We start from the raw sequence: 25,208 nt of genomic DNA on the forward strand, positions 1-25,208 counted from the left end.
TAAGAAGCAGTAAGAAAACTGTCTCAAACGAATCCTTTGTTTGGCAACAGCTTTCTTGTCTTTTTTTTTTTACCTTTTTTTTTAGAATTTTTTTGGTTAAAAATCATTTTTAATTATAATAATAGAGAAGTTATTTTTTCTATAATAATTTCACTATCAATTTTTTAAAATGATGCAGCTGTTCTAAATATATTGGAAGTTGCTGGGAATGTCACATGTTCTATATGATGCTCATGAATGTATTTTTAAGTTGTAAGAAAGCTGTCTCAAACGAATCATTAATCTATTTCATACAGTAAGAGGGCATTTAACTGACAAAAAAGCTTGGGTTTGATTTTCTTAGAAAAAAGATATGCAAAATGGTCACCAATTGCAAAAATTATTACGTGCAGTGTATGGACACATCCGGATACAAATTCAGATTTTAGATGCGCCTTAGTGCATTGGATGATATGGCGCATCCGAATTAATCTCCGAATGTGTTTGAACATCACAAACTGAAACCAGATCTTACCAAGAAAATTCAAAATTTTCTTTTCAAATCCTCAAGTGAAAAGATCTACCCATGCATTCTTGAAGAAAGCAATATTTGACCTAAGAATCAAGAAGTTAGCTTTGACTTGATTTCAATTAAAGCACTAAATATAAAATATTTGTATTGTATTAATCTTAGATAAAATTTAATAAGTTTTTAAATTTATTTAATATAAATTATATCAGAATATTATGATATTTTTTCATTTCGACTAATTTATAATAGCAAATATGCTTTTCCAAACATGAGAGATGTATTGCACATAATAATTAATAGTGTTTAGATAGAAATATAGTATTAATAACAACATTAATAACATAATAACATTTTGTTCATGTATGTATTTTTGCATTTTGCAGTTAAATTCTAAATGGTTTGCTCTCTCTTCTGAAATATTTGTTTATGAATGAAAATATGCAATTTTAGTATTATATATACATTCAAAAGATACTAGCGCATAGTCCAAATGATCTTGTGAAGGGTATTATTTAATCATTTAGCCTCACTAAGGTTTCGTTTGGGACGACTTTTTTATTGCTTTCTAAAACAGAGTTTTAGTACAAAAATAAAAAAATTGTAATAAAACTCCGTTTTAGAAAACAGTAAAAAAGCCATCCCAAACGAAGCCTAAGTTTAATTAAAAGTGAAAAATGATTTTTTTTTTGGTAAAAACCAAATTAAGATAAAAATAAAAGAGTTAGCTAGACTTGCATTAAACTCTTCATCAATTAGGCTTGGCTCGAATAGGAATGAGCTTGACCTAATATCTAGAAGTATCAAAAACCTAAATCCATAGTAAGATCAACGACCTTAACACATCCATATATGGATGAGCACCGTGACAGGTGCTTGCATGAATCAGGAACGCGGACTGCGAAGTTGGCTCAAACCCCTCCCGTATCTTGATTGGTGCCTAGCCTTCTTTTCTAAAAATCGGGACTTTTCTCCCTAATTCGTGCTTTTCCACTGAGCTATTTGAAGGCACAGCGCCCATTTCTTCTGACTTCCCCGGCAATTGTTGTCGATCGTCGCCTTGATCCGAGTTTCCGCTGTTTATAGCTTCCTACCTCTCAAACGGCCGGTTCTATCTTTCGATAGCGAGGATTTGGATTTGTATCGCGTTGTGCTGAGCCCTGGAGGATTCTGGCATCGTGAGCAAGGATATGACCCGTGGCTGTTTAGCAGGTGCGTCGGTTCAGCTTTTCATGGATTCTGGTAGGAATGGGGTCAGATTTGTAGTTTTGCGAAACTAGGGTTTGTGCGCGCCGGCGGAATCCGAATTTTGGTGTCTGCCTGCCGGTTTATTGCGATAATTGTTACATGAGAGATTTAGTTAATGGTTGGGATGGATGTGGAGTTATCAAAGGACGGTGCTTCTTTGGACCCTGAGCTGCTTCAACTGGCGGAGGTTTCTCCCCTGGCCTTGAAGGAAAACCCTTGTGTTGCGGAGCAGCTATATTCCCAGTGGCTTTCTCTCCCAGAGACTGTTCGTCTGGTATGGATTCTTTGGCTTTTGTTGTCGCGCACTTATTGTTGTTGTCAATATTATTCCAAATTGAGTCTTGCTGCGGATCAAAATTATGTTTAATTAATGGTGAAGAATTTTGATTATCATTCACTTTTATTTAATTTCCATCAATTAGGGTAGTGCTGTACTCTTTTTGTCAGGGCAGTAATTCCCATTTCTGGTTATTGAACCTGTTTGCATGTTTATGGAAATTACCTGCGTAATTGGCATGTAGAGCTAGAGGAAAAACTTCAAAAGGTAGGTGCATGCGGATGAATTGAAGTGTTTAACTGATGGAATATAGAAAGAAAAAGAAAAAAAAAAGATTTAATTTTTCAATGATATCAAGGAGTTGTTATGTCATGATTATTCGACAAGTTTTACGCTGGCTGTCGATTACTTAACGCAACCCTTCACTTTTCTCATCCAGGACTTGGGACCTGACAATGAAAGTGTTTATAGTGCCGAATGTTGGCCATTAAAAGAGAAGCATAATATTAAGTTAAGTGTTGTAGAGATGAGGATGCTTTACCCTTAGAGATAGGATACGAAATGAGCATATATGTGAAAAGGTTGGTGTAGCTCCAATGGAAGATAAGTTTAGAGAGAGTCGCCTTTGATGGTTTGGTCACATTAAATGGAGGCCTTCCGATGACCCGGTTAGGAAAGTTGAGGTATTAGTTTTGACTTATATTAAGAAAGGTAGAGGTAAACCTAAAAAGACTTGGTTAGAAAATATTAGAAATGATTTTTCTTTATTAGATTTAAATGAGAAGTTGACTTTTAATAAGACACAATGGCGAAAAAGGATTCATGTAGCCGACCCCACTAGTGGGACAAAGGCTTGATGTTGTTGTTGTTGTATCAAGGAGTTGTATGGATTTAGTTCAGCCGTTCAGGTGAAGTGCATTAAAGATGAAGATAAAAAAATGACTTTTATTAGAAGAAGATATTCAACAAAGGTGGATGAGATATTTTGCTAAACTTTTCAATGAAGCTTGTGAGAATATGATTGACTTTAGTGACCTTAGCACCCTAAATGAAAACAAAGATTTTTGTTTTTATAGGCGTATCAGTAAAACCGAAGGTAGAGAGGCTTTAAAGAAAATGAATTGTGGAAAAACTGTTGGACCTAATGATATTCTAATAGATAGGAGCTGAATGAATTTCTTAGCTTACTAAGTTTGTAATATTATTTTGAAGACTAAAAAGATGCCAGATGAGTGGAGAATGATTGTGTTGATTCATATTTTTAAGAATAAGGGTGATGCACAAAATTGTGTGAATTATAGTGTCATACTTTAAAACTATGGAAGAATTTTATGGACCATAGGTTATGACATGATACTAATGTTTCTCAAAATCAATTTAGATTCATGCTGGATAGGTCTACTATGGAAGCTATACATTTTTTTAGAGGTTTGATGGAGTAGTATAGAGAGATGGAGGATCTACACATGATATTTATTGATTTAGAGAAAGCATATGATAAAGTTCCAAGAGAAGGGCTATGGAGAGTTCTAGAAAAGGAAGGGGTTAATAATGCTTATATTCAAGTCATTAAGGATGTGTATGCAGGAGCTGTTACTTGTGTTCAAACACAAGGTGATTTGACCAAGTATTTTTCTATTTCCATTAGATTACATCAAGGATCAGCCTTAAGCTCATATCTTTTTTGCTTTAGTCATGGATGTTCTTACTAGACATTTGCAAGAGGTTGAACCCTAGTGTATACTTTTTTGTTGATAATATTATTCTTGTTGATAAGATGAGAGGTGGAGTTGAAGGTAAAAACTTGAATTATGGAGGTCCACCTTATAGTCTAAAGGTTTTTGTTAGAGTAGATCTAAAATTAAATTTATGGGGTTTAAGTTTAGTAATAGATCTAGTAGGAGGATTGTAACTTTGGGTCATCAAGTCATTAATAAGAGTACATGTTTTAGATATCTTGGACTATTGTTTAGAGTGATGCTGAAATAGATGGGGATATTATTAGTAGAATTCAAGTTGGATGGTTAAAGTGGAGGAATGCATCGGGCTTGTTGAGTGATAGAAAAGTTGATAGAAAAAACCCCCTCAAATTTAAGGGGAAATTCTATAAGATGGTGGTGAGAGTTGCAATGCTTTATGGCGTATAATGTTGGCTATTTAAAGAGAGGCATAATATTAAGTTAAGTGTTACAGAGATGAGGATGCTTAGATGGATGAGTGTCTTTACTCTTGAGATAGGGTACAAAACGAGAATAGATGTGAAAAGGTTGGAATAACTCCAGTGGAAGATAAGATTAGAGAGAGTCGCCTTAGATGGGTAGGTCACATAAAATGGTAGCCTTGCGATGACCCAATTAGGAGAGTAGATGTATTAAATTTGACTTATGTTAAGGAATGTAGAGGTAGATCTAAAATGACTTGGTTAGAAAATATTAGAAATGACATTTCTTTATTAGATTTAAATGAGATTTTGGCACTTAACAGGACACAATGGAGGAAAAAAAGATTCATGCAGCTGACCCCATATAGTCGATAAAGGCTATATTGTTTTTGTTGTTGTATTTGCAAAAATATTCAAATTAAATATTTTGGAAGTGGAGGAGATGCATATTCGTCTTGAATAAAACAATAACAACAATAACAACATCAAGCCTTTATCCCACTATGTGGGGTTGGCTAGAGCACTTGTTAAATTTGGCCAAAGGAGTTAAAGACATCGGTGTTGTTGACAAATATATACTCAGAACTTGCATTCCCATTCCAACCATGCTTGTTAATGATGAAGGGAAACAGGGCAAAATCCCTCAAGGTGAAAGTTGACATATGGGTACTTGCCTTTTTTGAGTAATGAGCTAAATTCTCCAGAACAACATAAGGGGTTGTTTGGTTGCAAGCATCTAGGATATTGAATTATTGATATATTTCAAGTGCAGTGTAACTTTGATACAATGCATTTTGATTTCGTAGGATTGTTTGGTTGACTGTAAAATAAATTCGTGAAATTCATTTTTTTGTATTGGGTTGGTTGTTAATAAAAATCAGTTATATGGCATGGGCATATCGATGATGGGCACGGTGGAAAGTTGTGGGTCACAATAAGTATAATGAGTATGGGACCTAGTGGATTGCTGAGAGGTTGTGCATTGTTAGGGGGTTTTGGATTGGAGCAAGATTGTGGTTCGTAGCTGGGTCTTGTGTGGCAATGACATTTTTTAGATTTGATATTAACTTATAATTTAGATGAATTACTATACCAGCTCTATCCTGCTATATGCATGCCATAGTTAAAATAACCATTTAATATATTAGCTCATAGTTTATGGAAATTCATAATGATATTTCCATCGGAGTTGGTATGGCACAATAGGCTAGCAAATATTTGGATTTGAGTTTTTTGTTTTATAAAAATGGTGAAAATTGTTTCTTGTCATTTGGCACTCAAATTGCTTGCATAATGTGTTTAAGCCGCAGGTGGTTTGATCTTAAACAAAGTATGTTGAAATTATTTGATATCCTTCTATTTCATATACCTAACATTGAAAAGATTTTTGATTATGCATTTACTTGGAGTTGTATAATGTTGATTTGAAATAGATATGTTACGGTTCGGCCTGAACCGTCCAACCGGCCCAACCTGGGCCGGTTTAGCCCTATAGGAGGCGGGATAAGCCGCCTCCTTTGAATGCCACCCAAGCGTGTGGGACCCCTAGGGCGGCAAAGAGAGAGAGGGAAGGGGGCGGAATTTGCATAAGGAAACTATTTGAATATTGGTTTATTTTAGGAAACCTTTTATTGGTTTTATTAGGAAGATATGTATTAAAAGAGGAGGGGAGGCTAGGGTTAGGGAAGACATGCTTTGAGTTGTTCTCTTGGAGTTTTGCTTGGCGTCTTGGGCTCTGGACTCATCGTATAGAGATTGGGAGAGAACGATCCTCCTCTCGAATTGAGGATTAATTGTATCTTTGCTTTATGTTTGCTTCGCTTTGATTTTCCCTAATACAATCTATTGTTTTTGGGTTGATTTCGTTGGCATTCTTGTATTCTTTCTTGCTGTTTTTACCAATTTATCGTTAAGGTTGCTTGCAAACTCTAGTAATTCCGATAGGATTACTTGTGAACTCAAGTATTTCCTATTAACATATTAACTTGTATTTCCCTATTTATTGTTCATGCTCGCTCCAAGTTTAAGTGTGAAGATAGAACTAATAAAACTAATATCTTGTATTAAACTTACGACTTTGGTGCGTGCTTTGGCTATGAAAGTTATAGTTGGAAGCCCTACCTGGCATGTTTTGCTATTATCCCTTGACTTTCCTTAAATGTGCGTAGAATAACTTCCCTGTACTTAAGAATTAGCAAGCTTCCTCTGTAGAAGATACATGTTATCCCAATTCTTTGCTCATGACATCTTTCAAAGGAAGCTTAAAGCTGAGCATAACTCACTCTTAGGGCCGTAAAAAAGGCTCTAAGTTCGAGAGCAACTCAATTTTTAAGCTCATAAATTAGCTTGAACGTAATTTCTTGACTCCTTTACTAAATGAGCTAATTTCAAACAAAAGCTACTTGAGTATATTTTTATTGATGATAACTTAATTTTTTGATATGCATGAATGTATATTTATGTACTTAAATTTTATTTTACTTGTTCATTTTACCATTAAAAACCAGTAAATATACAATCCAAACATCATGAACGATGCATGCTGTATGCTCCATGGCAGTTAAAAACCATATTATGAAATCACAATTAATTGACCTTTTTATTCAATCAAAGCCATAAATTTAAGAAAAAATGATGGATCTGAAGATATGGGAATTTTAATTAAAATCTTAGAAAGTTATTGACTTGGCTTGCCGTTTGTGTTTGCTCATGTTCAACTTGATAATAAAACTAGCCGAGGTTGAACAAGTTTATCTTTAATGAACTTGCTAGGTTTGTTTCGGATTTATGGTTAACAAATTGAATCAAATAAAACCCACTTCTATTCATGTTTTGCTTATTGCACCCTTACCCTCCATTTATCCCTATCACTAGTACATTGTTGCATGAATTGTTCTTTTCCTTTTTTGGTTGCCTTCATTTGATCTGAAGACCTGATCTTATTGTTTTTCAACTTATTCTGAAATGTATATCTTGGCTTATAGGTTAAATCTTTAATTGAAGATGCAAAGGCTGGATTGCCATTGAATGTTTCTAGCATCACTGGTGGTGCAAATATTGCTACTAGCAATGCATTGCCTTCTATGTTCCCTGCTGGCAGTGTACCACCTCTTTCCCCTAGAAGCAGCTCTGGATCTCCTCGTTTCATGAAACGAGGTTCACCTGCGGGGCCATCGTCTCTGGGATCTCCATTAAAAATAGTTAGAGAGCCAGCCAAAGAAGTCATCCCTCAGGTATGAAATTTCTTCTCACCTTTTTTCTCTTGCTCTGTTTGGATGCTGAGAGTTTGAGTGAAAGGAAATGAAAAAAAAGAAGATGAAGATCTCAAATGAATCACTGCTTATTCATGCTTAAACCCATAAATTGCTTGTATTTCATTTTATTTCTTTAACTTTCATTCCTTCCAAATAGAGCCTATGCCTTTATTGTAAAATCACTTTCTTCCTTTCGTAAGAGTTAAAGGGCATTTAGCTCATATGAATATTTTTATTTCACCTTTCATACTGTTTCAACGTTTCATTGCATGTGTGGACAGTTCTACTTTCAGAATGGACAGCCGCCCCCAAAAGAACTAAAAGACCAGTGCTTAGAAAGAATTGCTCAGATTTTCTCCGGCAAGTTGGATGGATTGCAAATTCATGGTATATGACATTCCAATTTTATTATTTTGTTTTTCACATTGAATTGCAGGTCAAGTAGTGAACTAATTTTCTTAAATGACATCAGAGTTCAAGTCTGTTACAAAAGAAATCTGCAAGCTGCCGTCATTCTTTTCTAGTGTTCTTTTCAGAAAGATTGACGCAGAATGTGCTGGAACTGTAAATAGGTGTGCAATCTTCTTTTACCCTAAATTTCTAAGAGGTATTTAGTATAATGATTTTTGTAGTAATATCAACTATATGGGAGTTTCCTTTCCATAACTGCTTGTTGTTTTATGTAGGAGAGTTCTTAACTCGTTTATTTTATCTAGCGTAAACTGCAGTGGGTTGAACTCATCTTTGTTTGCCAGTCTTTACATCAATTTATGTTCTATATATTATTTTTAGCTAATCATTCATCACCATCAGACTTACCCTAAATATTTAGGAATGGAGAAGCTGTGAGGATAAATCTTATTGTTGTTCATGTTTTTTTTAATTTCTTTTTGGTGGCTGATAGAATTAGTGCCTGTGAATGCGTTTTTTATTGAAATTATGTTACTGTAAACACAAGTTATTTTGTTTGTTCTTTAATCTATATGATCTCTAATTTGCAAGTTCGACTTTGGTATGATGATAGGGATGCATTTGTTAATTATTGGGTGAATAGCAATATGATGACTATGGATACGGCAACTCAAATATTTAATATTTTGAAGCCTTCGGATCGCAAGTACCTTATTCAGGTCAATTTTTTTACCTTTAATCATCTTTTTTTTTGGGAAACATTTTCATCTGGAAAATTTTAGCTCTTACCACAAAGGATCTTCTTATTAGCGTTTTTATACATATCAATCCTTTGTTTCTACTTCTTACTCTTCAGTTCAGCAAGTTGTTTAAGAACTTGCTGCTACATGGTCTTACTTTTCTATTTCTGAGTGGGTTAAAATGAATTGGACAGGAGGACTTCAAACCTGTACTCAGAGAACTTTTGGCAACTCATCCAGGATTGGAATTTTTACAGGGTACTCCTGAGTTTCAGGAAAGATACGGTGAGCTTTCTCGGTAGCCAGCAAGATAATAACTGTTTGTAATAGTTTCCACAAGTTCATGTTATGTTATTTTGGTAAGACTAGTACTCTTTAATTCTATTTTTCTGTTCTCAATGAGGGTTAAGTTCCACATGATCGATCCCTCTCAACTGTTGGAATGTGTTATTCAGAGAATTGGAGAGGAAAAATGCTTCATTTTATTGCACAAAACTATCCTTATTTATAGATCTATACAAGATATCTTAATAAAGAAACAAATAATTACAAAATCATGCATAATTGCTCTAATATAATCCAACAGTTGAGATCGGCACGATCTAGTTGAGCCTCCCACGGATTCCCTTCCTAGTCGTGGGATTAAAATGGCAAGGGACGGGTGGGATTTAACAGGTGAGCCTCCCACGAATGGGAACAGATTCCCATCCTAGCCGTGGGATCAATATGCCAAGAGACGTTTGAGATTTAATAGGTGAGCCTCCCAAGGATTCCCATTCTAGCCGTGGGATCAAAATGCCAAGGGATGGCTTGGATTTAACACTCCCTCTCAAGCTGAGGAATACAAATCTGTCGTTCCCAGCTTGGTAATCAGTCCCAGAAAGATAGAGTTATCGAATCCCTTCGTAAGAATATCTGCAAGCTAATCTTTTGATGAGACATGATCGATACATATAAGACCACTATTTAATTTCTCATTTATGAAATGTCTTTCAACTTCTATGTGCTTGGTCTTTTCATGCTGCACCGGATTATGAGCTATGATGATTGTTGATTTCTTGTCATAGTGTAGCTTCATTGGTTCATTCCCACTTAATCCTTTGATCTTCTAGAATCATTTTGATCCATTTGATTCATAGTAGCTCACATATTCCCAAGGCCATAGCTTTTTATTTTGCTTATGTATTAGACCTTGCTATCGCTTTCTGTTTTGTACTCCTCCATGTAACAAGGTTTCCTTCAAAGAATGTGCAGTATCTTGAGGTAGATCGTCTATCTACTGGTGATCCTGCGTAATCTACATCAATATATGCTTATGGGATGATTCCACAGTCTCTTCTGAAGTCCCTTTACCTGGGTTTCCCTTAAGATAGTGTAGTAATTTGACTACAACTTGCATGTGAGTCTGTTTTAGATTTTGCATGAACTGGCTGATCATGCTTATAAGTCTCTAGAAAGATCCTTTATCTATATTTGGATCTTCTTTAGCTTTCCTCAAGTTGAGATTTAGTTCTACTGGTGTTGGTGCTGGTTTACAAGCTAGTTTGTCTTTTTCTTTAAGAAGATCATTAATGTATTTTTGTTATGAAAGATTTCTTTGTTGGAGTGGGCCACTTTAATTCCAAGAAAATATTTTAATCTATCAAGATCTTTGATCTCAAATTTCTTGGCAAGACATTTCTTTAAAATCACTTTCTTGTTTTCATCATTTCCAGGCAAGATGATATCATCTACATAAACTAATAGAATTGTGACTTCCCTTGAGTCTAAGTGCTTGAAGAATAATGTATGGTCCTCTTGGCTCTGTCGATAACCATTAAGTAGCATAACTTTTGAAAATCTTCCAAACAAAACTCTAAGTAACTTCTTTAGCCGATATAGTCTTTTTTAACCTGCCCACTTTGTTTCCCTCAGATTTCTTCTTGAATCCTAATGAAATCTCCATAAATATTTCTTCCTCCAAGTTCCCATATAAGAATGCATTTTTGACATCTAACTGTTCCAGATGCCAGTTGTAATTAGCTGCTAGTGAGAGGAGGATCCTCACGGTGTTCATCTCGGTCACCAGTGCAAAAGTTTCTTGGTTGTCCATGCCATACATATGAGTGTATCCTTTCGCCACCAGTCATGCCTTATACCTTTTCAATGTACCATCAGTTTTGTATTTCACAGAGAATACCCTATCGCTGCCGACTGGTTTTTTTCCTATTGGTAGGTCGGTGATCTTTCATGTATCGTTCTTCTCTATGACCTATATTTCATATTTCATTGCACTTTTTTAATTTTCATTACATAAGACCTCAGAAATATCATTAGAAATATGAAAATCATTTAGTGTACCCAAAAATTTTTTATGTGAAAGTGAGAATTTATGGAAGGATTGATGCATATTCATATTTTGGCTATTTGTTTTGATGTAATTTGAATATTATAGTTGTGTTTTATGTTTTTCTTTATGCTATCCAATGATGGAGAACATCCAATGATCATGGTAGGATATGCTTGGACATGGCAAGTCTTGGGTTTGCTAGCATTTTGGGTCCTTTGGTTCTTTGGGCTGCTTGCTGCCTCTCGGTTTGGGCCTTGGTTGCTCTCGGGTTGGGCTTTGGCTGCTTTGGTTTTGAGCTGAAAACTTGGGATCTTCTTAGTGCTAGCTCATTAATGTTTGAGCTGATGTTTAGCGCATTATTTGGAGAAGTAATTACACTATTTAGCTCATAAATTTGAAAAAGGTATTATTTTTTTAGCTCATTATGTGGAGTTGGAGCTTGCCTCTTCCCCTTCTTGTGTCTCCTCGTTTGTTTCCATTGTGATGTTCTCGTGACTGGTTGCTGGGTGCTGGTTCCGATTCCCTGGGTTGACTTCTCGGATTCCTCCATGGCTGCTTTCCCGTGGCAGCCTCTACCCAGTTTCTGTGTCGGCTTTTCGATTTCTTCCCTGATTGTTTTTCCGTGGCTTCCTCTACCCGGTTCTTGTGCTGTCTTTTGGGAATTGTTTTATGTTGCCTGCTGGTCTTCCTCTTCCCCTGACCTGATTGGTTCGGTTGGAGGTGGAAGTTGACTGTTTGACTCCCCTTTTTCTTCTATAAATATGAGGTGTTTTTGTCACGAAGAGGTTGTTGATTAACTTGAGATAAATTGCTAAAAACCCGAGGGTTTTTTTCTCTTGGAAAAGCTTGAGAGCTTGTTCCACCTCTTCCTCCTCTCTATTTCGTCTTGGCTTCTAATCTTTTCCTCTCTTCGCAAGTTCCACTCCACTTGTATCATTCTTCTTGAGCTATTGGAAGACATTTGTTGGCTGATTTGGAGACATTTGCCGGAGGAGTTTGGTTGGACGTTGGACCCTTTTTACTGTGGTGGGCCCTTAGTTTTCAAGCCTAAGCACTTTATCATATTTTTCCTACTCTTGTTGCATGTGAGGAAACCGCTTGTCAGTTGTTCTGAGGATAATATTTTTATTTTATAATTTTGTTTCATTTGATTCGGCTTTTCGTTTGTTTTGATGTTTGTTTGGATGTTTGCAATTTAGATTAAATCGAGTTGGTTTTCATTTGTCCTATTGTTCTCTTATTTGACTTTTCTTTCAAGTTTGCCTGCATCAAGTTTGGTATTAGAGCGAGTTAGCAAATCCTTGGTTGGTGTGAGTCTTTCTTTAGAAAATAAAAAAATGACTGATAATCAAGGGGATTGGCAACATATGATGCAACAAAAAATTCTTTAAGAGAATAACTTGTGCAAGAACTTCATAGTGGGGGTTTGGGTGGACATTTTGGGCAAGGAAAAACTGTTGCTTTGGTTGAGGAAAAATATTTCTGGCCTCATATGAGAAAGCAAATTATAAGCTGATAAAACAATATAAAATCTGTCAAGCTTTTAAGGGAACTTCGCAAAATACTGGTTTATATACTCCTCTTCCTATTCCAAATAAGCCTTGGGAGGATATCTCCATTGATTTTGTTTTGGGGTTGCCTGTTACTACTAGAAAGTTTGATTCTGTTTTTGTTGTTGTGGACCAATTTAGCAAAATGACACACTTTATTCCATGTAAGAAAACTTCTGATGCTTCATATATTGCTGATTTGTTTTTAAAGAAATTGTTCGTCTTCATGATATTCCTCACACATTTACTTATGTTAGGGAGACTAGATTTTTGAGTCATTTTTGGAGAACATTTTGGGCAAAATTAGGAACTACTCTTCAATTTAGTAGTGCATATAATCAACAAATCGATGGGCAAACTGAAGTTGTCAATCGAAGCTTAGGGAATTTACTAAGATGCCTTGCTGGATAAAAATCATCTCAATGGGATTTGATATTGCCCTAATCTGAGTTTGCATACAATAATTTTCTTATTCGCTCCACTGGTAAAACTCCATTTGAGATTATTTATGGTCAGCCTATAGGCCCTGTACCTCACATTTTAGATAGAAATTATTTGCCTTTGCCTAATAAAGTTAGTGCTGAAGCTTCTGAAACTTTTGATCATATCAAAATTGTCCTACAACAAGTCCTTGAAAAACTTCGAATTGCTAATGTTAAATACAAATCTGCTGCTGACAAATATCAGAGGGAAGTTTATTTTGAGGAGGGAGATTTGGTTATGGCTTACTTTCGTCGCCAACGATTTCTTGTTGGTACTTTTGTAAAATTAAACAGGAAGAAATTTGGGCCTTTTCATGTTCTACGAAAGTTAACACCGGCCAGGTAGGGGGCTCGACGAATCCACGTCGAGAATCCGGTGACAGTCGCCGGACACCGCTCCAAGAACTTCTTGGAGGAAAGATCCACCACCTAAGAATCACTCTTAGGATACAGTAAACACATGAGACTAAACTCACATCATATTCATATCTCAAAATCTATCTTTATTACAAGACATTAGCCTATATTTATAGACTTCAGGTAGTCACATAATAGGCTACACAAGAAATAGAGCTACACCAATCACTAACAAGAAAATACAATTTTATTATATGGACGCTCCTGCGTCATTCTACCGGGGTAGGAGGGAACTTTGAGCTTGTAGAAAGAGATCCGATTGGCCACCATAAGGAGGTGGGTTTGGTTGGCTAAATCGGTCTGGATATTTCCACCCGGTGTCAAGTTTCCTACCAATCTTCAATTGCTTAAATGTAGCATAATCAAATGAAATACTTGTATTCCAATTCTTGCACCTCTTGCCACCACAAGATCAACAACGGTCAGATCAATACAAAGCACATTTTCCTTGCATTTTCCTGTGAAGATAGGAAGAACATGGTCTCCTTCATTGATTTCAATAACAACCCATCCATCATGAACACTTTCAAATGCAGAAATTATGGTATCAACATTTCCATTGCATTCGACACTTCGGTCGACTCCACCATTATTCTTTTCAGCAATATCCTCTTGAATTGGCTTGCTCTTTTCATCTTTATCATCTATGGGTTGATCCAGATAAAGAACTCCATCGAATATGTCATCCTCATACACGTCATATACGGGTTCATCAAAGAAAGGCAAAGACGGCGATTTCAGCAATGGATCTTCAATTTCTTTGAAGCTGAACTCGATCGAGGGTGGGGTGGATGAGATTTGATCATCTAAAATGACCTCGTCGTCGGCGTCGGTTTGTAAGGATCTTCGTTCAATCCTTGACAATCTTAGTTTGAGTCGGGCGATTTCTTGTAGAAGATCTTCGATTTCTGCTTCTTGACATGATCGCTGCCGAGTCTGACGAGACCACATCTTGCTATGTTAATTTATGAACCAAGAATTAGAATTCTATGATTCTTGGTGGCTTAGAATATACTAACAACAACTTTCTTGTGAGCCTAGCACTTGACGCCGGATCGCAGAGGATCTCACATAAAAAACAAAGAGAGCTTGAGACTTGCGTTGAGCACCAACACCAACAAAAAGGAACGTCCCAGAGTAGAGAAAACTCACACACTCTCAGGAAGCACCACCTCACTACACGAAGAGGATTTGGTTTTCAAGAACAAAATATCTTGCCTTCAATTTATTACAGGGATTTGTTATTGCGATCCAGCCAGTAGAAGGTGGCTGTCGGCCTGCCACCTGAACTCCAGTGGGTATACAAGAACAAACTTTTTTTTTCTTCTCTCGTACTGTAGATGAGAAGATCTTCCGGTAAGAAAATGACACCGCTCCTGCTTCTTGGAGAGGTGACAGCTGGTTTATTCCACAGAGCAACGTCACCACGAGCATCTACTTCCTTCGCCTGGCTTCACCACCAAGAAATTGATTCTTCCTTCCGAATCAGAAAAACTCATGGGCACCGTCGGCAACACCAGTATCTCTGCCGGACTCGGAGGAGACGTCGCGGTCACGAGAACGAAGATCAACACAGGGAATGCGATACAATTGTGAATTACAATTATTCGTCTCACTGGAGCAATCGGCTGCTTGATTCGTCGAAATCTTGGAATCAAGAACCACACGAGAACACCACCACCTGAAAGGGATCAGAGATTGGACCCAAGACCAGCACAGGGTACCGTCACCTGAGGAAATTCAGGATACAAAAGAACAATGCCAAATGACGCCGGCGACGGAGGCGATACGACAACGGACAAGAACGCCAGCAACTTGCCGGCTCTGATACCAAATGACACCGGCCAGGTAGGGGGCTCGATGAATCCACGTCGACAATCCGGTGACGGTCGCCGGACATCGCTCCAAGAACTTCTTGGAGGAAAGATCCACCATCTAAGAATCACTCTTAGGATACAGTAAACACATGAGACTAAACTCACATCATATTCATATCTCAAAATCTATCTTTATTACAAGACATTAGCCTATATTTATAGACTTCAGGTAGTCACATAATAGTCTACACAAGAAATAGAGCTACACCAATCACTAACAAGAAAATACAATTTTATTATATGGACGCTCCTGCGTCAAAAGTTGGACACAAATGCTTATCTCTTAAATCTTCTTATTACTGTTGTCACTTCTCATGTGTTTAATGTTTCTGATCATTCTTTGTATGAAGGAAATTATGATGATTCTGTGGAAGTTGAAACTTTGCCACTCTCTACATCAGTTCCAAATAATGATGAACATGTTGAAGATGTTATTGATGTCAGGATTACTAAAACTAGACATGACGAAAATAAGAGGTTTTTGGCAAAATGGAAGAATCTTCCCTTGACATACTGTACTTGGATGAATGCTAATGAGTTGAAAAATTGTCATCCGAATTTTTATCAGAAAATTGTGGAAGCCTTCTCATCAGGAGATGAGATTCTCCCACCAGGGGGAATTGATGTATTCATATTTTGGCTTTTTTTTGTTTTGATGTAATTTGAATATTATAGTTGTGTTTTATGTTTTTTTTTTATGCTATCCAATGATGGAGAACATCCAATGATCATGGTAGGTTGTGCTTGGGCATGGCAAGTCTTGAGTTTGTTAGCATTTTAGGTCCTTTTGTTCTTTGGACTGCTTGCTGCCTCTCGATTTGGGTCATGTCTGCTCTCGGGTTGGGCTTTGGCTGCTTTGGTTTTGAGCTGAAAACTTGTGATCTTCTTGGTGCTAGCTCATTAATGCTTGAACTGATGTTTAGCTCATTATTTGGAGGAGTAATTATACTACTTAGCTCATAAATTTGAATAGGTATTCTTCTTTTAGCTCATTATGTGGAGTTGGAGCTTGCCTCTTCCCCTTCTTGTGTCTCCTCGTTTGTTTCCCTTGTGCTGTTCCCGTGACTGGTTGTTGGGTGCTGGTTTCGGTTCCCTGGGTTGCCTTCTCGATTTCCTCCCTGGCTGCTTTCCTGTGGCTGCCTTTACCCGGTTTCTGTGTTGGCTTTTCGGTTTCTTCCCAGGCTATTTTTCCGTGACTTCCTGTGTTGTCTTTTGGGAATTGTTTTGTGTTGCCTGCTGGTCTTCCTCTTCCCCTGACCTGATTGGTTCGGTTGGAGGTGGAAGTTGGCTGTTTGACTTCCCTTTTCTTCTATAAATATGAGTTGTTTTTGTCATGAAGAGGTTGTTGATTAACTTGAGATAAGTTGCTAAAAACCCGAGGGTTTCTTCTCTTGGAAAAGCTTGAGAGCTTGTTCCACCTCTTCCTCTCTATTTCGTCTTGACTTCTAATCTTTTCTTCTCTACGCAAGTTCCACTTCACTTGTATCCTTCTTCTTGAGCTATTGGAAGATGTTTGTTGGCTGATTTGGAGACATTTGCAGGAGTTTGGTTGGACGTTGGATCATTTTTGCTGTGGTGGACCCTTGGTTTGCAAGCCTAAGCACTTTATCATATTTTTCCTACTTCTCGTTGCGTGTGAGGAAACTGCTTGCCGGTTGTTCTGAGGATTGTCTTTTTATTTTATAATTTTGTTTCGTTTGATTCGACTTTTCGTTTGTTTTGGTGTTTGTTTGGAGTTTTGCAATCTAGATTGAATCGAGTTGGTTTTCATTTGTCCTAGTGTTCTCCTATTTGACTTTTCTTTCTAGTTTGCCTGCATCAAGGATACAAAATTGAAATTTGTTGGATATGCTCTAGAGCATAATATGAATTTGTACGCCTAGAATACATTTTCCCAAACCTCCTGTTATCTATAATAGCTTTGTCCTTAGTTCCCTGGATTTGATTTTAGTTGTCTGTGGATTGATTTGAGGTGGAGCTAGAAGGTCAAGAGGGAAAAGCTCACTTTCCTCATCTTCCTCAATTTCTCACTTTCCTCATCTTCCTCAATTTCAGTCTCCCACTGAAGATGAAGTTTGGTGAAATAGGGTTTTATTCATCAAAGATAATGTCAACATATACAAGAGTTTTTTTTTATTGATGGATGATAACACTTATAATTTTTGGGTGGAGGAATATCTAACAAAGATACATTTGATGCTCTTGGATCAAATTTTTCTCTATTTTGGCTATGAATGTAAACATAAGTAGTGCACCTAAAGATTCTGGTTGTAAGGTTATTATGAGTTCAGAATTTGGGGTAAAAAGAAGATAGAATGTCTATTAGTGTTTTTAGTCTCTAGGTTTTTAAAGGTAGTCGGTTTATGAGATATATGGCAGTTAGAAGGGCTTCCCCCAATAAGATTTGGGTACAGTGTGGTGGAATAAAAGTGCACGGGTGGAGGCTAGAAGGTGACTATTTTTCTTTTCTACAATTCGATTTTTTTGTAGGGTGTGAATACAAGAAGACTTATGAATGATATATTCATTTTGAAAGTACGAGGATAGGGTTTGGTTAAAGCTATCTTTAACATTGTCTGAACGAAATTTTTTTTTTTTTATACCGAATTGGTTCTGGATCATGGTATGAAAAATGGTGAGGATAGTGCTTACATGAGATTTGTTTTAAAGGAGAAAGATCCAAGAGACTCAAGTGCAGTCATCAATAAAGGATACAAACCATCGAGCTTCTGAGATGTTAGAAAATTTTTAGGGTCTCCAATTATTACTATGAATAAGGTGAAAGGGAGTATTACATCCCTTATGTTTGTTTGGAAAAGAAACCCATTTATGCTTGGCTAACTCATATATTTCACAATGAAAAAAAATTCATTTTTCAACTTATAAAAAAGTTTGAAGTATATATTTTTAAAACACCAAAAGATGGATGTCCTAATCTAAAATGGGGAAGCCAAATAGTAGATTTTTTATCAAATATGGATAACATAGATTAACCATTATTAATAATATTAGATTCATTCAGGTCTTCTAAGTAGTATAGTCCATCCTCCTCCTTAAAAAGTCCAATCTTTTTCCCGATCTTTGGTCCTAAAATAAGCATCAAGTAGGGTTAAATAAGACTTGATAATTATGGTCGCAGGTAAGGTTTTGTATGGAGATTAGGTTTGTGGATAATTGAGGTACGTGGAGCACACTTTTTAGAGTGAGGGAGGGAGATAAGGTTATGTCTCCTTGGCTTACTACTGTGGTAAGAGAACTATCAACTGATGAAGTGGATAGTAGAGTGTGTCATGTAATTTGTGGTTCCTGAGTCAATGATCCATAATCTTTTCAAATAATTTCTAGAGGCACTTAATCCAATGTTTATAGAAAACTTATCTGAAAGTGCTAGAGAAGAAGATGCAGGTGGTTTTTATAGGGATATCAGAAATTTTAGTTTATGAGTATCTTCTTTATTGAGATCTCTGAAGCTGGATTGCGTTTCTAGGTTAGCCTGATTTGTTGTAGTGTTGGTTTTTGATGTGCACTTTTGTCCACTTCTTTGATTCCCCTCCTTATATATATATATATATAGTGTGTCAATTCCTATTTTTAAGAATAAAGGTGATGCAGAAGATTGTGCGAATTATAGAAGAATTAAGTGCATGTTGAAATCCAACCGTTCCCTGTGCAAAGGATCCAATGGACACAAAGATCAATCATTGGGATGCTCTCATGGATCATGCCATACTGAAGGAACGAATTTAGGAAAGATTTTTATGTATTAAATATGTAATCTTTATTTCCGCATTTAGATATCTTGTATAGATCTATAAATAGGGAAGATTGTAATGAATAAAGACAAGCTTTTTCCCTCTCGTACCTCTCAAATTAACATGGTATCAGAGCGTCGGAGGGGTTCAAGAGGAAAAACCTTCGTGAAGAAAGGCCTTCATTGCCATAGACGGAAAAGTTGTCGAAGGAGCGTAGACGAACGGCCACGAAGGAGCCAAAGAAGCCTCCTGCGAAGCAGCAAACCCGATCCACAGGAAGGGAAGATCGTCGAAGGAGAGGAGCATAGTTGAGCATCCCGATCCGACAGGAAGGAAAGATCGTCGAAGGAGAGGAGCCTAGTCGAGCATCTCGATCTGACAGGAAGGGAAGATTGTCGAAGGAGCGTTCCAATCCAACCAAGAAGCATCCTGCGAACCAAGGGAGCCGAGCAGCTCCCTGCGTGCCTGCCCTAAGCGACCCGGTCCGACTCCTTTTAAGAGTCGGCGGCCCGGTTTGTTTATTAAATCGGGAAGGAAAAAAAAAAAAAAATAAAAAAAATCGACCTTCATTGTCGGACAGAAAAAAAAAAAATCTTTTTTAGTGAAAAAGGAGAGAAAATCTTTATCATCGACCTTTATTGTCGACAAGAGAAATTTTCTCCGTGAAGCCTTCATTGCTGAATTTCAAAGGAATACAAAGTTCCCACCACTGGCCTTCATTGCTGGAATTATGAGAAATAAAGGTTCCCACTACCGGCCTTCATTGTTGGAATTATGAGAAATAAAAGTTCCCACTACCGGCCTTTATTGCTGGAATTATGAGAAATACAGGTTCCCACAACCGACCTTAATTGTCGGAATTTTGAGGATAGTTTTCCATCATCGGCCTTCATTGCCGGCTTTCTCTGGTGGTTGATATCCTATCCATAACCAATGCAGCTCTACATCTGAGCGAGTAATTGCAAGCTGGTCTCCAACTTGAGGGGGACTGTCAAAATCTCAGTCATCCCTTAGCATTTGATCTCACGGTCAGGATGAGAATCCGTGGGAGGCTCACTTGGATCACGCCAATATCCTTCTATATTTGGGTAGCTGAATTAGGAAGGATTATATTGAGGCAATTATGTATCAATTAGAAGTTATTTATTTCTTTATTAAGACATCTTGTATAGATCTATAAGTAGGGATAATTTTGTATAATAAGTAGAAGGTATTTTTACCCTTCTCAAATTCTATGAATTCTAACAGTAACTAATATAATAGTTAGTTTCTCTTATGTCTTCGTCTAGTTTCTAGTTAATTTGGGTCAACGCCTGGTCAAGTGGCAAGCCTATATCTAGCTTATTTATTTATAAATAAAAGATGCATATCTCTAGTTGCATGCATATGATTTTTCAAGTAATAAACAGTTTACTAATGATTTCTATTTGGTAGTTGATCTTGTAGTTAATGCTAAATGAATTGAAGGGAAGAGACATAAAAGAGACGGAGAGAGTGGTGTGAGAAGGGGTGATGGAAGAAAATAACTATTGTCTTAAAGAGAAAATATCCTGAAATTTTATTCTATATTCAATAACTCACAATCAGGTGCCCTAATATAATATTTGAACCTCTTATGTAGACTCAAGACTACCTATTCATTCATAAAATGCATAAAGACTATTAAGAAAGAAATTAATATTTGAAACATTTTAAAAATATATTTAAAACTAAATGGAGGTATCTAACACATTATAATTATGCTAATAATTAATTAGAATACAAATAAAGGGGAACAAAAAAAAAAAGATTGTTACTAAATACTAAATGAACTTGCACGACATTTATTCCCTTGGATTATAAAAGCTCTACTCTATAGAGTTAAAATGTTGTTTCTTGCCAGAAGAAGATCTTGAGTTCTTCAATTGTACTATGGTGTTGGCGTGATCCATCTCAAAGAGGAGAGACGATATGAAGGCCATTCTAAAGATGAGGTAATGAATAAAAAATCTATCCTAAAGAAAAGAGACAAAGGAGAAGAACATCACTATATCTGCAATATTAGTAAAAGACGGTCTTCATCCATCATCAATAACATGATCAGCTATGAAAGGATATTTGGAAGCCTTTTGATGCCTTTATAGAAGACGTGCAAGGAAAGGGGGCATGTGACTGTTTTGTCATTGTTGTAGATCTCGATCAATTTACATATGGTAGTAAGGGCACAACTGAGCATGTGTTGTGTGCTTGGGTTAGAATTTGTGAGCAAGGAGGGTTTGTTTAAAGTCACATGCATGATTAGAGAGCTGTTGCAGGCATGGGCATGTAGAGCATTATGGTGTGATTCTGACAATGTAGCAATAGGCTTGAGGTTATGTGTTAGGGAAGAATGAGAGTGGACAATTTTGATGGATTATCATTCCACCCATCGTGATTGGGATCATTAATGAGACATGCACGCTTGATTGATAGATAGGGTTTAGTGAGAACCCTTGGAGTATCGTTGGGGGGCATGGAAGCTTATGCAAGCTTTGGCAATGCGATCACGAAGCTTGCTTGGGTGGTTGTGTGGCCGAGAGGTTGATCAATTTGCTGGGGTAAGGTTTTGAATGTTAAGGTGGAGAGGGTGGTCAACTTTGGCTTCAAAGACTAATATATGAGCGTATGGGTGGGTGAAAGAGATTGATTTAGATGCAATGGGATGCAAATGCTCTAAGATACCAAATAATGAAGCGAAGAGGATCAAAAGAAATGGAGGCAGAGAGAGAGAAACATGCGAAGTGGAGATAGAGCTGAATAGCATAGGCTTAAAGAGAAAATATCCCAAAAGTTTGTTCAATATTCAATAACTCACCATCAAGCGCCCTAATGCAAGATTGGAACCCTTTATCTCGACTCACGACAACAAATACCTAAAATACATATTGACTATTATGAAAAAAATGTCCTTATTGTATATATGTAATGTGTACAGCCTGTTTAGAACTAAATGGACATATCTGATATCTACTAATTAATTAGAATATAAATAAAGACAATCACAAAAATAGTCTTGTGACTTAATATTAAATATTAAAGGAAATTGTACTGCATCAAAATGGCTGCTAACTAGATGCATCATTTAAAGATTGCCTTGAGAAAGTTGTTTAGAAATACTGCCGGTTCCTGAATTTTGGGCCTCCACAATTTTCTGAAGTCATGTAAGTTCTGTTGTTATGCTTTGTTATATATAGGTTCTTATTGAAGACTGCTATTCGAGGCCTCATTGATAGCACATGTAAGGACTAAAATATGCACCAATTTCAATTGCCTCTGGGGCCCTATATACTATGGGCTCTAATTGCTTTTTGGGGCTCAGCGTTAATTTTCTTTTACTTTTATATTGTGTTGTATTTTGGTCCTTGCTTTCGATATTGTTTAATGGCACTTTTAAAAACAGCGGTCAAGCCTGCATCCCAGCATAAAAGTGGAGAGACTTATATGCTTTAGAAACTGTGAACCCAAATTCAGTTAAACCTAAGAAATATTGTTGCTTTTAAATCTTCTTCCTTGTCTAATGTTATGTTTTTATATCTAATCTTTAAAAAAAATATTACACTGTTATGATGTATTTCATTTCCTTGTGAATCTTATGTTAAGCTGAGTTTAAGACGTCATTTGGGACGGCCTTTTCACTGCTTTTTAAAGCGGTTTTTTAGCATAAAAATTTTAATTTTTTACTAGAAAACTACTTTAAAAATCAATAAAAAAGCCGTCCTAAACGAAGCCTAAATCTAGTTTATGCAAGGGCATGGTACTGCAATGGTTCATTCATCCATTTCTTTGACTGCCCTTCTTTAAACGCATGTACCTCTGCTTGAATATTGAAATCTAGGAGCTCTTCTGCTTGATTCAATTCCTATTGTGCTACTTATTTCTCCAACGAACTAACATTTTTCATGCTCATTTAAACACCATCCAAATCTTTTTTTCCAGCTGAAACTGTCATCTATCGAATATTCTACTATGTGAATAGATCGGGTAATGGTCATCTAACCCTTAGAGAGCTTAAGCGTGGAAATCTAATTGCTGCTATGCAACATGCTGATGAGGAAGAGGACATCAACATGGTTTTGAGGTGAGAAATCAATTAACAGATTCCTAAAATTTGTTATATCCGAAAGGAAGCTCCATGAGGAATATACTTTCTGTTGCCCCCCTTTACTAAATTTCTGATATGCTATTTTAGTGGTTCATGCTGCTTTTGATGTTCTAGTCATTAATGTATTTGGTCTTATGTTGAAGAGAAATATTAATATGGTTCCATAGATTTCCAGCTATTGTGATCTGATGATGTTGAATCGTTGTTAATGTTTACATTATCATAGAGACTTTATAGTTATGACCATGTTAATCCTTAAATTAACTCTTTCTTAGTAATAGTCCAACCAGCTCAAAATCTTGACCATCCAATTATTTTCTGGAGCATGAAACATCAAATATTTGCCTCTAAGCAAAGATTTAAAAATTCAAATAAAAAGTTCCAACGGTAGTAACAACTTTATCCTACAAACTTCACATCTTCTCAATTGGACGTTGCCAATCTAACCTTCTGAAAACAAAATCTATTGATAAACAGTTTTCAGAGTTCCCAACGGATTAATCTCTCCCTATGGATTTAACTCTTCTGAATATTTTAAATACCTGAAACCCTGTAGGAAACGTTCCACTTTAACTACTCCCAATGATAAGAAACGGCTGCTTACAATCTCTAAGTGAACGGAACTTTATTACATGAGCAGTCATATCTAAATTAGTAATAGTGCAGCGACAAATAATTACCTAGACCATGGTTGGAATTGTTTTGCTTTTGTTTTTATTTTGTTTAACTTCTTATTTTTTAAATTTCACTTGAAGAAAACACAGGTTTGGGTTATCTCCTTATTTTCTATTTGCAAAACAAGAATATAAAATAAGTTTGCAACTAAAATTGAAAACCTAATTAATTTATAAGTAATTATCAATTCAGCCTATTTAAAATTTAATTAATCTCAAGTATACATTATCCGATTAAATATCATTTAAACCTTAATTAAATTAACATATCACCATAAACACTAATTAATAATAACTTATTAGTTTAGTTAATATTTTAATTAGTTATATAAAATTAATTAGTAAGACTTATTTTTTAATTACTCTTTTAATTATAACCACCTTAGATTATTATCTTCATTGAAATCCTAATTAATATATAATACCCTTTTACTTTTATGTTGTGTTGTATTTTGGTCCTTACTTTCGATATTGGTTAATGGCACTTTTAAAAAGAGCGGTCAAGCCTGCATCCCAGAATAAAAGTGGAGAGACTTCTATACTTTAGAAACTGTGAACCCAAATTCAATTAAACCTAAGAAATATTGTTGCTTTTAAATCTTCTTCCTTGTCTAATGTTATGTTTTTATATCTAATCTTAAAAAAAAAATATTACTGTTATGATGTATTTAATTTCCTTGTGAATCTTATGTTAAGCTGAGTTTAAGACTTTATTTGGGATGGCTTTTTTACTGCTTCTTAAAGTGACTTTTAGTATAAAAATTTTAATTTTTTATTATAAAGACGCTTTAAGAAGCAATAAAAAAGCCGTCCTAAACGAAGCCTAAATCTAGTTTATGCAAGGGCATGGTACTGCAATGGTTCATTCATCCATATTGTTTGACTGCCCTTCTTTAAACGCTTGTACCTCTGCTTGAATATTGAAATCTAGGAGCTCTTCTGCTTGATTCAGTTCCTATTGTGCTACTTATTTCTCCAACGAACTAACATTTTTCATGCTCATTTAAACACGATCCAAATCTTTTTTCCAGCTGAAACTGTCATCTATCGAATATTCTACTATGTGAATAGATCGGGTAATGGTCATCTAACCCTTAGAGAGCTTAAGCGTGGAAATCTAATTGCTGCTATGCAACATGCTGATGAGGAAGAGGACATCAACATGGTTTTGAGGTGAGAAATCAATTAACAGATTCCTAAAATTTGTTATATCCGAAAGGAAGCTCCATGAGGAATATACTTTCTGTTGCCCCCCTTCACTAAATTTCTGATATGCTATTTTAGTGGTTCATGCTGCTTTTGATGTTCTATTCATAAATGTATTTGGTCTTATGTTGAAGAGAAATATTAATATGGTTCCATAGATTTCCAGCTATTGTGATCTGATAATGTTGAATCGTTGTTAATG

The 25,208-nt window shown here is 36.1% G+C and overlaps 1 protein-coding gene across 1 annotated transcript; it reads left to right on the forward strand.

The window, feature by feature from the left end:
• Positions 1–1,348: 1,348 nt before the first annotated feature.
• Positions 1,349–23,102, forward strand: LOC110096285 (serine/threonine protein phosphatase 2A regulatory subunit B''beta; the record flags this gene model as incomplete). The annotated part of the gene is given in 7 exon segments (XM_028692912.1): positions 1,349–2,030; positions 7,179–7,427; positions 7,730–7,835; positions 7,921–8,020; positions 8,473–8,578; positions 8,794–8,884; positions 22,961–23,102. Coding segments are annotated over 7 exon segments (953 nt in total), but the record flags the coding sequence as incomplete, so codon positions are not given.
• Between the last annotated feature and the right edge of the window lie 2,106 nt (positions 23,103–25,208).

The sequence above is a fragment of the Dendrobium catenatum genome, unplaced genomic scaffold (genome assembly GCF_001605985.2).
Source record: "Dendrobium catenatum unplaced genomic scaffold, ASM160598v2 fragScaff_scaffold_186, whole genome shotgun sequence".
Taxonomy (NCBI): Eukaryota; Viridiplantae; Streptophyta; class Magnoliopsida; order Asparagales; family Orchidaceae; genus Dendrobium; species Dendrobium catenatum.